Genomic DNA, 15547 nt, shown 5'->3' with positions numbered 1-15547 from the left:
CACTCCATGGGCTCCTGGAACACTGTGGTATTACCAAAAGGGCTGCAGATGCTTGTGCAGCCCCTTTTGTAATACATTTAGCAATGGTGCACATGGAGCACCAGCGCAATCTTGGGAAAGCATTTCCTCATTTGCATAGAGGCATGGCCCCACACAAATGAGGGAATCACTTTGACTCTGTGTCCATGCCCTATTACGAATGCAGGTGCAGAGGCAAACAGGCCCTTAGGAGGTGTACTGACAGTGCACCACCCAAAAATGGTGCATTGTTAGTGTGCTGCCTGAAGGAAGGCCTCTGTAAGAGAGAAAGAGGGTTCCATGGCCCCCTTCAGACATCTACCTGCAAGTAGGTGCAGTCATTCTTCTGCACCGTGAAACACAGAGCTGCTTATAAACAGTCTCTCCATATTTCACTGAATGCCCTTCCGCCAGGGCAGCCGCAAGTTCATGGACACTCCCAAGGCATTCATAATAATAGTGCATACCTACTCTGTAATCAGGGCCACTATTGTTAGCAGCATTACATTTAATTTGCAATAGTAACATCCTAATTATGAAAAAGAGTTGCTCTGTCGGTATGCCCACATTTTTCATTTTTGCATTTTAGTTTAAAGTTAGATGCTGAAAAATGTTTGTAAATCGGGATGATCACTTGAACTTTCCACTATAGCCAGTAGTGGGCATTATGCATACCAGTTTTGTCTTTGCTTTTTAGAGTGGCCTGGTAGGGATTTCTACTAGGAAGGCATTCTAGACTTCTTTTAGAGATCCCACCCAGTCTAGTTTACTTTAGAAACACTATTATCTTCCTTAGTTTGCCTTTTAATAATGGAGTTGATTGTCCTTTAAAAATCATCCACAATAAATAAATGCTTCAGACATTCTAAAAGCTTTCCTTCATTTAAATGGCATGCTTTATTCCTTCCTGTATTTGCTCAAAACTTGAAGTTCATGTTAGCATTTTCAAAATTACTAGCTATTAAAACAAAACGTGAAATTACAGAAAAGTATTTATCAGAAAGCTCCACACAGTAGTTAGAATAAATCTGTATATTAGATGTATTACCGAACGCACGTGACTGCCTTGAATTGGAAATACCCTCATCATTATGGTTTCAGGCAAAATATTTACTTTACTTTGATTATACAGTAAGATCTAGCACTTAGCTGCAGTGGAAGAATACTATTGTACACATTGGAATAAGACTATCCTATTATATAATGGTGCATTTAAACTGAGTAATGTAATGAAAAACTATTGGGCAGTACTATAAATCTTCCTGTATTACCTGCCTCAATATATTTATAACATCAGATCAGCTATTTTGTTAATGCACATTCTTTTTTTTACAAATTAATATATTTGAGTTCTTAATTTAGCTCAATTCCATGTTCACTAGACCAAAAGTATGCTGAAATTTCTTGTTATTGCCTGTAGAATCACATATCATTGTTATAATACAGACTGTCGTTTTTAAAATAAACTGTTTCGGTTTGTATGTCTTTTTAAGAGTAATTATTTGTTTGAATTATTTTGTGAATGAAGCAGCAACCTCCAAATATCTGATGTTATATGAACGCAAATTTGGTAATGCCACTGGCCCCTTAGCTTGAGTCTTTCTGCAAATGTGAAATATTTAGCAAAACTGGCATTTTGGTCTTTTTTACTATTTTTAAGTGTGATATGAATTATCTCATTTTCATTTTCATACAATACTAACATTTAGAAAATCTTTCTTCTGGCCATGTTGTAGAGGTCAGTCCATCCAGACACCATGGCAGGAGTCAACCCACTTATGTTTAGAGAGATCTCGGCCATGAGTCGGCTTCTTCTAATATAAGTGCCACAAACAGGCTACCATGTCGATCCCAAATAAAAAATGTGAAAATAATCCTTCATATTGACTGGGCGTGGACCACAGGATTACATTTCATATTGCACTCTACTCTTGATAGAAAATACAGACACAACATTATCCGCAGCTCAAACCTCATGCTCTTAAGTTAGATATACATTGCTATAACCTAGAGCTAGAGAAAGGAATGACATTGAATTTGGTATTCTTTAGATACCTTTGTAACTCAACTTGGGTCTTGGAAGCTGCATTCCAAACCGTGAAATGAATGCAATTTGTGAATGGATTGTACTGATCACCAATTTATTAAGATCTTCTTTATTTACACGCACCCTTCCATACTGTTTCATCAAGCACTTAACATATATTAAAATGACTTGTTGTTCAGAAACCAATAAAATATCACTGCAACATAAATATTTCAATAGTAACTAAAAACTCTAAATACATCATTCATTGCACAGAAAGAAAGAAAGAAATGCTTAACGAAATATGATACTATTCAACATTAGTCATGTGAAGAATTAGATTTCCTTCCGCTCCACAATTAAAAAACTGTTACCACTTTTTGGTGCAAAGTATTTAATAGCATATCATTATCTCTGAATAGCGCACACCAATAATAACATCCCTTTTAACGTTGTCATTTGTTATTAACACTTAGATCATTGAATAAATTCATCAGACTCTTTTCTCCAAAAATATTCCTATTCCATTTCTTAGCAAACACAAAAACAAACATATGACTTTCATACTGTAAACAAAGTGTAGAAGAAATAGTGTTAATTTCTTCTTTGAGCAAGTAAAAGAAAACTAATTTTGGTTCATTAACTTTCATTTTTCTTATAAATACAAGACTTGGCATACAGCATAACGCATTGCTCTTTAAATTTGTTACTCACCCGTCCATATCGGTTAGCATAGGATCCTGTAAGCAAGGAATGGAAAACGATGATGGTTTCATCCAAATCCCAAATGAATACTCTCTGCAGGAAAGGAGAGCACAGAATCAATACATGTCTCTCTGCATGTGGATAGGTGATCCCTCTATTAATCAATGGATGAGCAAAAAGGATAAAAATGTTTTTCTAGTGAAACAATGATTTCTGCATCATTCCCACAAGAATTTTCACACTGAACCGTATCAGAATCATACAATCAGCTGCTTCCCTCCAGCAAATTGCAAGCACACAAAATTGAAGTTTAACACAAAGAGGGCTAAAGGTGCCTTTTTAGACCCCTCCAATCCCCCAAAAATATATAGCAATGAAAAATGCAGCTTTTGATATCAAAGATCCCAGTTTGTCAAACTGATTAACCACGGGCATACATTTTGAATGTAATTATTCCTTATAACGACTTTGGTAAGGCCTACAGTACCTCAAGGTCAGAGTCTGGAGGTGGTGAAGGGTTGTTGTTCCTTCTTCCTCTGCCACGTGATTTTCCATCTGATGTGCGACGCAATCGATCTGAATCTGAATCTTTAATGGGCGTTGATGGACTGTGAATTGTACTATACTCAGCTTTGAGAAAAATAGAGACAGTTTCACGTTTTTAAGAAAAATAACTTGAATTAGCATTTTAACTTTACAGTTGTTCTGTAGTTTACTTTGCAAATGTATAACCTCACTGCATATACATTTTGTGCAGAATAAAATGAAAATAACACAAGCAGAAACATACAATCTATCAAATCAGAATTTCTAGTGTGCAGAACAAAAATCTCCAGACATGTTGAGCTATATTGCCTAAGGTAGGAGTTTACTTGTATAACCTAGGCCAGGATTAATGTAAGTCTGTGTGCGTGCATAGTTTATAAATCTTTCAGTATTCAGCAATACATGTTTTCATTGACAATTGTTCTATATTTCAACGTATGTGAGGTACTGCATGTAACTTACATATATTGTGTATTTGCACCTATTTTTCAAATCTGCTTGTGCTTACTGCAGAAAATGTGTACAAAGAACATGCAAAGATTTAGAACATCCTCTTACCATTATTGTATTTTATTTCTTATTTGTAAGTTCTGTTCTGGTCAGAGTACCACCTTATACACTTAACATGTAGAAATGTGGTAGACATGCATATGACACATTTTTCGATAGCTAGAGCTGTGCCACTAAGGCTTACAGGCAGCCGCGACCCATATACGGCGTGCCACCGTGCGGTGAAGTGGGGTGGGGGAGGGTCAGGGTGGGGGGCTGTAAAATGCGGCATACGGACGATTTCAGGTACGTAACGAAAAGAAAAAAAAACGAATTTCGTTGCGCGCGCTGCATCGCCAAATGCGGTGTAGGGTTAGCAGCCTGCTAGGGGTTTGGCCGCAGTACCTGGAGGCAGGCCAAGCCCTGTGGCCAACACACCACTGCGCACAGCCAAAGGCTATGTGAAGCATGGGGCTGGCTGCCTGTGGGGAGTTGGACACAAGGCCTGACTGTGAGCCAGGCTTTGTGACCTACCCAACACTGTGAGCAACGAAACGGCGTGCGCAGCGTGGGATTGGCTGCCTGCAGGGGGCTTGACTGCCTCCAGGTGGATGGCCAGGTGCTGCAGCCAACCCCCTGCTGTGCATGGCTGAAGGCTGTGCGCTGTGGCTATTGGTTTTACATATGGTAATAAAATATATCTTTTAGTTAAAAATAACCTGGAAAATCACTGAGAAATCCAAAGTAACATTCTAGTTAGGTCTGAAGAATAGATCTGCTTTTGGTTTTTTAAAAACCCTTAGAAATTCACTGAAAAACCATATGTTACAGTAATGTTATAGTTAGGTGATATGTCAGTGATAACATTAATGTTTTTTACTAATAAAAACACATAAATTCACAAGTTCAGAGAGCAGAGCTAACTATAACTTGCACCCCCGCAATGCACTGCTTATGACCTCACATATTACATCGCTCACAACATGTTATGTGACATCACTGATGACACCTCAAATGACATAATTGATGACATCACTGAGGTAGCACATGGTATGTCAACGCAACTGGTATTTGATGGTAGTACAACAAGGGGGTTCAGCATGTGGATGGAAGAGGTGGAGGATGATGGGAGATCTAGGGTTATTCCCCTCAAAAGCAAACAATAAAATCAAGAAACCTTACCAGTGCAATGAATTTCCATCCTCACTATTTCATCAGCCTGAATTTGTCATGAGGCATGTTTATCAATATCATTTTAATTATGATCACGCATTATGCCTTTTTCGTGGAGGACATAAGGCATATTGCAGTGTTGAATTTAACACTACTAAAGAACATTACCTGTCATTATAAATGTTCCCTCAGTTAAGCAAGAGCCAAACCATTGCAAAGGTCTATCATTACCTGGCTTTTGCATCTCAACCACTGTGGGGGTTTAGCGACAGGATGGATGGATTGGAGAGGACAATATATACAGATAATATAATAGTAACTGCGATAACCTTTATTTTTTTAAGCATTGTCATGTGTTTGGGGCAAGGACTTGTTGTTACGTTGGAGCTTGGGCTGAATTAGAAGTCAAAGGGAGGCTGATCATTTAGTCACTATTACACAGTGAAGCATGATCTCTGCTGCTGGCTGATAGCTAACCCAGACAATAAGGAGTGGCATTAGGGGGAAAAAGTATAGAGTACACTACATCCATGAAAATGACAGTGCATAAATCTTTAATTTAATTTAATATAATAATAAATATATCCATGTGCCTAGGGCAATCTCTGATGTATGATAGCAGTATATTTGTAGAAGATGTAATAGCCCCAGGATTATAAATTGGCAGAGGAAAGGGATATCAGTTTTTAAAGCATCTTGGAATTTCCACCCATCAATTATTGATTACTGGTGAATCCACTAGAAGAGTCAAATAGATACTAATATGAAACAGAAATTCTTTAGTGGCCCCTATTTTGAATTTCCTTCTTTTCAAGCATTAGTATATTGGTCATACTGGAGTTTCCAATTTCTAGTCTCTCTACAAGCAAAATAGAGATGCTCAAGATTTCAGTTTCTATTTTCCAAATTACATTTTCGGCCAAATAATGTAGAATTAAATTCAGAGAGTTCGAAAAATGTCCAACAACAATAACCATACAACACCTGACAAACTCCTCAAGAAACATACATGATTGGACTCTACTACCATACCAGCCCTGGGAGGATGCATCTACAATCCACACACACACAACTCTGTGAAAGCCAAGGTGCCCAAATGGTCTATCACAGTAAATGATGTCATTACATCACACTGCGTATGCACAAACTAAAAAGCGTGTTGTTTCTTTAGTCAGAATTCTATTTATCATGGTTACTCCAGTTCCCAAACTCTCCTTTACACCTTTTGCACAGCCTTTTACACTGGCACCCCCTTTGCTTAGTTAGCTATATCCACTGCCCGACCGTTGTATAATGTATGCTGCTTTATGCACAGATATCGATTGAGATGAGTTACTGCCAAATACATGTAATCCACAACTTAACTTTGGCATCTCCTATGTCTTTAGTCAGGCTAACAAAGCATAACTGTCCTGTCTTAACTCTCCCAAAGGAACCCATGGCATGGTGTGGGAGGTGCTTGCAGTGAAGCAGCCATAAACAGGCACATGACCCACCTTGGAAGCTTCAATGCCCCTCCCCTTTGGGAAATAGTGTGGTCACAACAAATCCTACTGGATACAAAACGGAAAAGCCAGGAGTAGATTTTTAATAAAACAGGTAACCTCATTACCGTAAAAAAAGGTTTCTAAAGAGAAACTGGCCCATGCAGTGAATATGTCAACTGAAAAGAGACTTTACTACAATTATTCACAACCAGTATGCTTGTTTCAAAGTAAAAACAAACAAGTCAAGAAAATTTTGAAGTATAAATGAGGGCAGACAGAGAAGGGTGTAATTCAACATAAAATATTAGCATAGAAATTGAAAGAACCTTTGAAATGTTCTACCCTCCTTCGGCAATATTACATAATTCAAATAAAAAGTATATACTCATAAATACCTCTTCTTAGCAAATGATCTTTTCAGCATTATTAGAAGACATAATGTGTTGATCACTGAAACAATATTGGATAGCAATAATCTCTAGAAAAAACCAGTAGAAATATCAGACGTATCATATTATGGATGAGTTTAAAATCTCCCTGTTTTGTTTAAGATTCAGTAAGAAATACTTCCTGAGAAAATGAATGGACATTTCTGGGAGTGCCAGTTCGTTTAGTAGCTTTATAATGTACAGCGTGATGCCTTACGTTTACTTCAAAGTACTGTTTACATCAATTTTCAAGTCCATGATCGTGCTGAAGCTAGAGTCCAATACTAAATAAGGTCTGAGTTTTATCTGATATTCCTCACTCTCTGCCAACAGTTCTAGGATGTGGTTAAATGCTACTATGAATAGGTTTGTTTCAGGAGTTTCCTTAAGCGCAGGCAGTTGGGCTTCTTCCTCAGTGGTGGGTGCCGATTATTCCTCAGTTTTCAAGCAATCAGTATTTGCTAAGTGTGACTACTCAACCATGAGGGTCTCAAGGCACATTTTAAGAATTGAATTCTTATTTATCTGCCTCCATGTTTTAGTAAAATGGATTAGACATTCCACAATCCAGACATAAAGTAATGGGCACAGAGCCTGCTATCTTCAATGTTTCAAATGATAATTTAGGAGGCATGGGTCATGGCGAAGATGCTGTGCCGCTTCTCTTAAAAATTAGTGCTCACTGATATCAGTAAGAGACTTCAAAATTCAAAGAGGAGATCAGGAATAATCTTAGATTGGAGGATGGCAATGGCAAAAGCAAGTCTAATATAACACCTTGCGTATCAAGACAAAAGAGACAGGCCCGTAAAGGTTTCGACTTTCGGTCGTAGCCTTTAGGGCCGCATCGTAATGGGCCGGTCAGTTTCCTTTCTGGCCACCCCATTATGATTGAGGCAGTCGGAAAGGAAACTGGACGGTCAATCCAGCTGGCTTCCAACAGGCTCGGAGAACCTGTCCGCCAGTCGGAATCTGGCCTGTAATCTCACGGGCGGGTCTTTCCACCCTTGAGATTACGATCACAGTTTGCGACATGGGTTCCATGCCGGTCTCTCCGACATGGAAACCATGTTGGAAAGCATGTTAGGGGGCCCCCAGCAGGGCCCCCTTTGGTTCACGGTCTCCAGTTTGAGGACAAGGGGGCACCAATGGTGCCCCCTGTTGATCCCTGCACCTTGTGGCAGGCGCCTTGAGGTACTTGCCACGTGATGCAGGGATGAACCATACCTCCCATTTCACTATGAGAGCCTGCATTATGGTCAGTTTATGGCCGTAATGCATGCTCCTATAGTGAAATATAGGAATGCAACCTAATGGGGTGGTCGGGACCGCAGACCGGCTGTCGGTCGGTCCCATGACCGAGTTGTTGTTGGGCGGAATTCCTTCCGCCGGTCACCATAATGACCCCTGAGTGTTCCTTCGAGATCTGGTTCTGGGTTCCTCAAATACTACCCCTTGTGTGCACTTGATTTTGTGCTTCAAAATTATTGCTTTATACTTTTTCACATTCATTAAAGATTTGCTCTGAATTTGACACACCAAATAGATTTTCTGTTTTGACAGAAACCAGTTTTAATAACATCACTTCGATCTGTTTCTGCAAATTAACATCAGGTACTTGGCAAACACTTCAATAAGAGATGATCTGCTAAGTCCACAGTAAAAAGTCACAGATTTGCTCATTTCTATGAGTACAACGTGTATAACATTTGCATATGCAGAATTTCCAACTGGTAGGCATGTTAAGAAATGGGATTAATATGTGTATTTTTATAATTCCTTTGATTTTCATCTTGGGGAAAACTCTTTCACTATATAGAAACAAGTTTCCTTACACGCTCAGGGTGTTTCATATCTATGCTCGCCCTGGATAAGGAAATACGCATGACCTTTATAGGAGTCCATTCACAAGTCTTCCACAGTAAAAATCTGCCAACAAAGGGTTAGTGAATACCCAGAAAAGTATTTGTTTGTGGGAATGCACTGACCTTTGCACATAGGAACACCAAGGGACACCCACAAACCTGCCAAACAAAAATCTTTGAGAATCGGGCCCATAGATATTACAATAACTATTAATGGAGGGGGTTATATTCAAAGACTTGCAAATTCCACCATGAGGCATTGAAGTGTTTTCTTTTTCTCTAATGATCTGCTTTTCTGCATTGTTTTTAACAATATGCTACTAAAATAATTTTCTGAAAGCTTTCTGGTAACAATATGCCCAGTTGCTTTCAACTAGCATATACTTGAGTGTTTTCAGCATCAATACAATGGACCTACCAGTAATGACAACTATGGTACTATTCCCATTTGTAAACCAGGGATGTGCAATTTGAAGAGCGACTAACTTGCTAATGGGAATGCAATTTGTGATGCAACCTCTGTACTAATAGGTTGCATCATAAATTGTACATTTGCAAGGGGTCACAAAACTACCTTTCTAATAGATATTAAATAGGCAGATTGCAGTTTGTGACTTCCGTTGATTGGCGGTTAAAGAAGGGATGGAGGCTTGCAGAGGACAGCCGGCTTCTGGTCCCTACATTTGCATTCCCAAATATATATATATTTTTAAACCAGCCTATTTCCAATAAAGAAACTGGTGCTGCTTTTAAAAAACAAAAAATTAAGTTTCCCAGGCGGGAATGTTATATTCCCGGGTTAGGCCCATTTAGCAAAGCAGCTTATTTCTTACATTGTCCTAGAAAATAACATTTCAGTGGTGTACTTGTGCACACATTCGCATGCACACCAATGGGGCCTCTATATGCACTAGGTACAAAAGTCTTCCTATCTTCATCCACGAGGCGACAGCACTAGCTACACATCCACAACATCATTAATCTAGCGCGCACTTCCAATCTGGCACCAAAGTGGTAGAATAATTCCCTGGCGTCAAAGATGGTAACCATATATATGGAATCAAAAAATCATTTAAATAAGATTTTATATACATGTTTATTTTACTTTAACACAGTTAGTACTTTTAGCAACAAGACGTGGTTGGAGTACAATTTTACTTCTAGTTAGTACCCATCCAATGTACTGTACTCTTAACTGCAAGTCTGGAGGTTTTTACCTAGGACCTAATTTAGACTCTGAAGGATGGAATACCAGAGGGCTTGGCAGAGGACTTGAAATCTGCCACCCTTATGGAGAGTAGCCTGTCATATTTAGAGATGACTTTCAGGTCCAGCAGTCGTCTCTGTACATTGAAATGAACTGCAGGGATGGTGGTTGCCGTCAAGGTACAAAATGTTTGTTGAACAGCCGCCGTCAGTTTTGATGGCCATCCACCAAACTTTTAATATACTTTGTGGAAGCTTTTTATTGAAAAACAAAAAACTTATGACCCCCCACACCCTGTGAGTTAAGACAGAAAGACAGAGTTACAGACAGAAAAAAGAAACATCAGACCATCCACTCTAATAGAGAGGGCAGTGTGATGGCTTTACTGCAACGGCCCATATTATGTTGGGCCATCAGAAGTAGCTTATCAAAGACAGAGCCAACAGACGTCCTGTAGAAGGAAAGTTTACAGTAACTCCAGACCCTAAATAGGGCAGTTGGGCAGACAGAGTCCTCTTGACATATTTGGGATGGACTACTCTGGCCATCAAGCTCTAAATCACCCCCTCAGTCCTCAATCTTACACTATGTTTTCTATCAAGGTACTTGAGTGTCACTGCTTGCCATATGATCCCTGTACATAGCGTAGCGTTACATTGAGGCTGCGCTTGGCTTGAGCGCTATTTTAAAAATCTCCCGTTCTAATATTTATGTTGATTCTTTTCTTACCCCTGTTTTTACTTGGTGGTGCTGCCCTCTCACTCGCACGATAATTGTTTTACTGCACCGCTGCTTAGCGGGTCCTGTCATCGGGTTGGGAAGTCGGGGGAACTTTGGGCGCCATCTTGATTTGGGATCTCGGTGGTGACATCGTTAGACGCCATATTGGCGTTCTAGGCGTGCTGTCTTGCGCGGACGGGCTACTTAAGGCGGTCAGTTCATCGGGTCAGCCAGACAAGGTACTTGAGTGTCACTGCTTGCCATATGATCCCTGTACATAGCGTAGCGTTACATTGAGGCTGCGCTTGGCTAGAGCGCTATTTTAAAAATCTCCCGTTCTAATATTTATGTTGGTTCTTTTCTTACCCCTGTTTTTACTTGGTGGTGCTGCCCTCTCACTCGTACGATAATTGTTTTACTGCACCGCTGCTTAGCGGGTCCTGTCATCGGGTTGGGAAGTCGGGGGAACTTTGGGTGCCATCTTGGTTTGGGATCTCGGTGGTGACATCGTTGGACGCCATATTGGCGTTCTGGGCGTGCTGCCTTGCGCGGACGGGCTACTTAAGCCAGCCACTTTACCGCGCAGCGGTTACGCGCAGTGGTTGGCGCCTTTCTCTGTGCCTGAGCCGTGCCAGAGTCTTGCCCGTCTGCGCTCGTCCGCGTCGAGACCAGGTTGGACCGAATACCGCAGACCCTATCGACCTCCCTGATGTGTCAGATACCCTCTCGCGTAAGTTATTCAAGAATTGCGCTGCTCAGCCTGCGGAATCATTCGCTATGTAGCACTTGTTCATTAGACCCTCTATCGGGCCCTTGTAATTGCTCTGACTGTAAGTTTCAACTCATGTCGCCTACTTCCACCGCTGTCTAAAGCGAGCCCCTTTTGGGTGGACCTGATTGTATTGTATTACCTTCGGCTAAACTCCGGGCCCCTCGCAACCTTAAGATCTGCCATCTCAATGTGAGGTCACTGGTAAGGCACCACTTGGATGTGTATAATCTTCTTGTGGATGTCGCTCCTGACATTTTGTTCATGACTGAGACATGGTTACATGAGGATGCTGCGGTGGCGGTTAACTTGGCTCTTCCCTCGGAATATGCGTTTTTTCTCATAATCGTAACTCGAGGGGAGGTGGTATTGAGGCCGCCATCAAATCCTGCTTTCCATGTGTCTGGAAGCCTCTGGATATAGTTGGTTGCGAAAACGCCCACTTTCGTATTTCGGTCAGCCATCATTTTACTCTATCTGGGCTACTCATCTACCGCCCCCCGGGTCCTGATGCTGCCTTTAGGTTAGCACTTCCGGAGGCCGTTGGGGCACTGGCCTTAAGTGCTGCTAATTTTAGTATTATTGGAGATTTAAATCTCCATTTTGATTCTCCCCTTTCCCCTGCCGCCAGTAGTACTTAAACAGATCTGGAAGCTCTCCAGTTACATCAGCTTGTTGAACACTGCACTCATGATGGTGGCCACATTCTGGATCCCTTTTTCACCAACTTAACGTCAGTTAATGTGCTGCCCCCTAAACCTATGGCTTGGACCGATCAACATCTGATAGAGTTGAACCTTACTATTAAGGACTCTCCCCATAATACAACGGTACCGGTGTCATTGAGACGTCCATGGAGCAAATTGAAACTAGCTGATTTCCATCGACCCCTTGGTCAATACGAGTTAGGCCCTTTCTCCGACGTTGAGTCGGGCTATGACCTTTTCTGCAATTGGCTGACTCGAGCGCTGGATTGCTTGATTCCTACTACTGAGATTAAACGCCGTCGTGGTGAGCCCAATCCGTGGTATGACGACACACTTCGGCTTTTAAGGAAATCCTGCAAACAATCTGAAAGAGCCTGGCGTAAGTCATATTTACCTGCCAGGAAAATGGAATATCGCGTAAGGACTAGGCTTTATCATAAAGCGGTTTGTAAAACCCGGGCTGCTTATTTCTCTCGCGAATTCAATTCTAGCACCAATCCCACCAAATTAATTTTTAAAGTGCTTAAAGACCTCTCAGCTAGCAGAGCCTCACTTGATGAAATTTGCTCTGCTTCGCACTGGTCCCTTGGATAAGGTGGAGTCTCCCTCAAGGACAACGCTGTCCCTGTGTTCTCTCCCTGAGCTTTCAATGGAACAATTTACTAAAATAGCGACGAAAGTTAAATCAGGCTCACCCAAGGACCCTCTTCGTCCTGCTCAGTTTAGTGAATCTGCCTCACTTTGTTTCTCCCCATTGTGCGACCTTGTCAACCTATCTCTAACATCCGGCTTTGTTCCTGTGAGCTGGAAACAAGCCCAGGTGATACCCATTCTGAAAAAACCAGCCTTGGATCCATCTAAATTGGAGAACTACCGCCCTATATCACTCCTTCCGTGGGTTGCTAAATTGACTGAGGCCCATGTCAATGCCATTCTATCTGATCATCTCACCCGCGCCAATATTTTGGATCCAACCCAGAACGGTTTCCGACCCGGCCATAGCACAGAGACGGCTCTGCTTTTTATGGTCGACCATTTACGAACTTTGGTCGACTCTGGTCAAACGGCGGCACTGGTGCTCCTCAACCTCAGTGCCGCGTTTGACACCGTCTCTCATACTATCTTGCTTCAACGGCTGGGTGAGGCTGGTGTCGGTAATATGGCACTGGAATGGTTTCGATCATTTTTATCTGATCGTACGTTCAGGGTTGTCACACCCCCTTTTCAATCTAAACCTTACTCCATCGCTCAGGGTGTTCCACAGGGTTCTGCTCTCAGCCCCACACTTTTCAATCTTTATGTACAGCCGCTGGCTGCGGTTGCTAAACGGTGGAACCTGTCTATGGTGTCCTACGCAGATGATACGCAGCTGGCGGTAGCATTAAGTGGGGCTTCCGACCTTGAAACTGCTAAGTTCCGCCAGGGAATTTGCTCAGTGGTGTGCTGGATGACTGAGAACTGCCTACAATTGAACGCTAAAAAAACCGAGGTGCTCATTGTCGGCAAGCAGAGTCATCTTTGGAGCGATCACTGGTGGCCATCGGAGCTGGGTCCTACTCCCCTCCCTGTCACGGAGGTAAAAAATCTTGGGATCTGGCTAGATTCTAAACTTAGCTTTCTTTCCCATACAAAGAAAACTGCCGCCACCCGGATACTTCGAAGGCTTAGACCTACTTTTAAATTTTTGGATGCCCCTACCAGACAGCTTATTGTACAAGCCACGATTCTGTCTCGTTTGGACTATGCAAGTTCTCTTTTGCTAGGAGCCAACTCAGCAGAACTCTCTAGAACTCTCTAGACTCCAACGCGTTCAAAACGCTGCCGCCAGAGCTCTGGTTGGCCTACCGAGATTCTGCTCGGCCAAAAAAAACATCGGTCAGCTTCATTGGCTCCCTGTTGCACAGAGGATTAAGTTCAAGACTTTATGTATACTGTTTAAAATCCTCAAATACTCCTCTCCTCAGATCCTGGAGCATCTTACTCAGCCTTATGTCCCTTCGCGCTCTCTAAGGTCCTCTGGGCTTCATTTAGTCACAGTCCCACGTTTCAAGAGGGCTCAGGCCGGGGGCCGCTCCTTCAGAGTAATAGCAGCTAGACTCTGGAACTCTCTCCCTGTCTATATTCGCGCCATTGACGACCTTCTGGTTTTCAGGAAAGCTGTTAAAACTTTCCTCTTTCCCCAGAATTCCTAGTGTTGTTATTGTTTCTGGTTATGTTTTGGCCTCGATATCTTGTCTGTTGTAGCGCCGGGACGCCCCTTTGCTGGGGCTTCTGTGCGCTCTATAAATTTGGCTAACATAACATAACATAATATATCATGTGCAATGTTACAACTGTGTGACTCTTCCACCCCAAAATAACCAGGGAAGGACACTAGACCAAAAAAGAGGATAGAGAACTAAGTCACCTAAAATGGTATTGAAAAGATTATTTTATATATTTCATATGTGTAAGCTGAACAACAGCTAGAGCCATCATGTCTCATCACAAAGTCATAATTGCTTCCTTTAAAAAAGGTCTAAATAACTGTAAAGGGATCTCCATGGTTCAGGAAGTTTCTGTTTTTGGGCTTTGATGGTGGAATGAATATGTTTCAAAGCATCTATTTTCATCACCTAACTTCACAAGTTCTTAATTATTGGCAGTCATAGTGTTTTTCACAACATCTGACTGACCAGTGAATCCTTGATCTAGGGAGGTTGCATTGTCTGACTCCTATAGTCGTGGTAGAGTGAAGCTATTGGTGTCTATGCATGCACACATGCATATGCGTGCATATGTGTGTGTATGTATATATCATGCGGACATGCAAGTATGCACATATGTGTGAGGCTAGCAGATGTATTTTCTGTGACCTCTCTTTTCCAGGTTTTTGTTTTTTATATATAGCGCGAACTTGACCCAAAGGTATCGGGTATCAAAGCGTTTTACACGAGCACCAGTTAAGTTACACAAGGACACATTCATTTTTGTTAGGCAAAGGGAGATTAAGTGATTTGCCCAGAATCACAGGAGGCTGAGCATCATTACTGAGACTCAAACCCGGTTCCCCAGATTTTAGATTGACCGCCCTAGCCTGATAGGCCACATCCTCTTCCCATCTCTTGATGCTAGATTCTGCCTGGACCAGCACATCTCTCAAGAATTGATCACGGGACACCAGAAATGTCTTTGCTGTATGTCGCTACACATTCTCCATGGGGGCACTTCAAAAACAACGAGCACTAGTGTAATTATGTGAGATAAAGAATATATTTTAGAATTTGGAAACAGACAAAAATGTAAAAAGCAAGTGATCCACCTATAACAAGTGGTTTGCAAAAATAAACACGATACTTTGGTTAAACAGAAATCATGAACAGACATATTGAACTGGAAAATGGCAAAGGACAGAGCTTTATTTGCTA

The 15547-nt window shown here is 41.6% G+C and overlaps 1 protein-coding gene across 11 annotated transcripts in view; it reads right to left on the bottom strand.

The window, feature by feature from the left end:
• Positions 1-15547, bottom strand: part of EYA1 (EYA transcriptional coactivator and phosphatase 1) — a 288885-nt gene that overhangs the window by 123995 nt on the left and 149343 nt on the right. For all 11 annotated transcript variants that reach the window (XM_085605441.1, XM_085605440.1, XM_085605446.1 and 8 more), the window contains 2 exons: positions 3237-3379; positions 2759-2842 (listed from right to left, as the gene is read on the bottom strand). In XM_085605441.1, the coding sequence (XP_085461567.1) occupies positions 2759-2842; positions 3237-3379 (227 nt within the window). The remainder of the gene's footprint in view (positions 1-2758; positions 2843-3236; positions 3380-15547) is intronic.

This window comes from Triturus cristatus, chromosome 5_1, assembly GCF_964204655.1.
Source record: "Triturus cristatus chromosome 5_1, aTriCri1.1, whole genome shotgun sequence".
NCBI lineage: Eukaryota > Metazoa > Chordata > Amphibia > Caudata > Salamandridae > Triturus > Triturus cristatus.
The sequence above is the reverse complement of the archived record's forward strand: the minus strand, read 5'-3'. Positions and strand labels throughout refer to the sequence as shown.